General features: G+C 46.5%; 1 protein-coding gene across 1 annotated transcript in view; it reads left to right on the plus strand.

Annotated features, from left to right (window-relative positions):
- TNXB (tenascin XB) overlaps positions 1-1,910 on the plus strand; it is a 75,221-nt gene that overhangs the window by 57,923 nt on the left and 15,388 nt on the right. Inside the window, 1 exon segment of the mRNA XM_025046003.1 lies at positions 343-603. Within this exon segment, the coding sequence (XP_024901771.1) occupies positions 343-603 (261 nt within the window).

Consider the following 1,910-nt stretch of genomic DNA (forward strand, 5'->3'; position numbering starts at 1 on the left):
AGCTGGGTCTCCAGGGGCAGAGAAGGGCCTCCGTGAGCTGTGCTGGTGGCTGCTCAGGGTCCCACACGGCTGACCTCGAGGCTCTGGGCACATTTTTGAGAAGACAGTTGAACTGGACCACCCAGCTCCAAATAGGGACTTCCTGAAGTGACCTAAGGGCCCCCAGTCATCACCATGGCTTCATCCTTCACCTAAAATTTGAGGACATATCTACAGACCCTGCCTCACCCTCTCTGTGTCTGTGTTTCTCACCTGCAGAGGAAGAGACCCCCTTCCCCATGGAGGTGGAGGAGACCCTCAGCCCCAAGGAGCCCAGCACGGAGGCCCCAGAGTCCCCCGAGGAGCCCCTCCTGGGGGACCTGACAGTGACAGGATCTTCCCCAGACTCGCTGAGCCTCTCCTGGACCATCCCCCAGGGCCACTTCGACTCCTTCACCATCCAGTACAAGGACAGGGACGGGCGGCCCCAGGTGGTGCGTGTTGAGGGTGAGGAAAGCAAGGTCACCGTGCGGGGCCTGGAGCCGGGCCGCAAGTACAAGATGCACCTGTACGGCCTGCACGGGGGTCAGCGTGTTGGCCCTGTGTCCACCATGGGCTTGACAGGTGAGTGAGGGTTCAAGGGCCCCAAGGTTGGGCTCCAGTAAGATCTCATTAGTAGTGTCTCCCGAGTCTCCTCCACTGGATACCCTAAGACCTCAATTTCTGACCTTCTGTGTCCACTTACCATCTGAGGTCAGGCGTGGTACAGCGGCAGGAAAAGCAGGTCGTAGGGAAGTGCCTGGTCCATCTGAGAGAGGCCCTTGTTTTGAGGACTTGAAGGCAGTAACATCCTGACTTTATGGCTCTCTGCTTTTCCTGGGAAGGAAATTTTATTGTGGGTAGGCACATATGCCTTGAAATATTAATACACTCAACAAATATTATATGAAATGCAAACTAATTTACAAAGAGAAAGAATAGTGTAATGAACTCCTATGTATCCATCACCCTGTTTCAATCAAATATTAACTCTTGCCAGATCTGGCTCACCCACACTCTACTTACTGCCTGCCCTTTCCCATAGAATTATTTTTTTAACAGCTTTATTAAAGCATAATTTACATACCATAAAATTCACCTGTTTCAATATACAACTCATCAATTTTTAGTATATTTACGGAGTTGCGCATCCTTCACGATTATCTTGATTTAGAACTTTTCCATCACCCCAAGAAGAAACCTCATGTCTAGACCCTTTCCAACACCCAGCCCCAGGCCACCCTAATCTACTTTAGTCTCTGTAGATCTGCTGTTTCTGGACATACTATATAAGTGGAATCAAGCAATATATGTTCTTTTATGTCTGGCTTCATTCACAAAGCACATTTTTTAGGTTCATCCATTTTGTAGCATGTAGCAGTACTTCATTCCTTTTTATAGCCAAACAGTATTACTTGTGGATGGACCACAAGTAGTAGACCATCGCAACGTTTTTAAACTAATTCCAAACACTATACTTCATCACTAGGTGTTTAAGTATACTCCTCTCTTTAAAATGACTATTTAAAAATAACCATACTATAATTGGTATACCTTTAAAATGAACAGTCATTCCTTAATATCCCCAAGTATCCAGATAGTGCTACAGTTTCCTGATTGTTTCATAATTATCATTTTACAATTGGGTGCTATAATTTGGTCTAAATAAGGAGGGTAAGTTACAGTTGGGACAATTGGAATTTAAATAGGTGATCAGGGAAGGCCCCAAAGAGAAGGTGGCATTTGAACAAAGAATTAAAGAAAGCATGGACATGAGCCATGTGGACATCTGGGGAAAGAGCACACAGGCAGAAGGAACAGTTAGTGCAAAGACTCGGAGGCAGGCAGCTAGCATGTTAGATGGACCACAAGGAGGTCACAGAAAGACTTTG

This window comes from Pteropus alecto, unplaced genomic scaffold (assembly GCF_000325575.1).
Source record: "Pteropus alecto unplaced genomic scaffold, ASM32557v1 scaffold400, whole genome shotgun sequence".
NCBI classification, from domain to species: domain Eukaryota; kingdom Metazoa; phylum Chordata; class Mammalia; order Chiroptera; family Pteropodidae; genus Pteropus; species Pteropus alecto.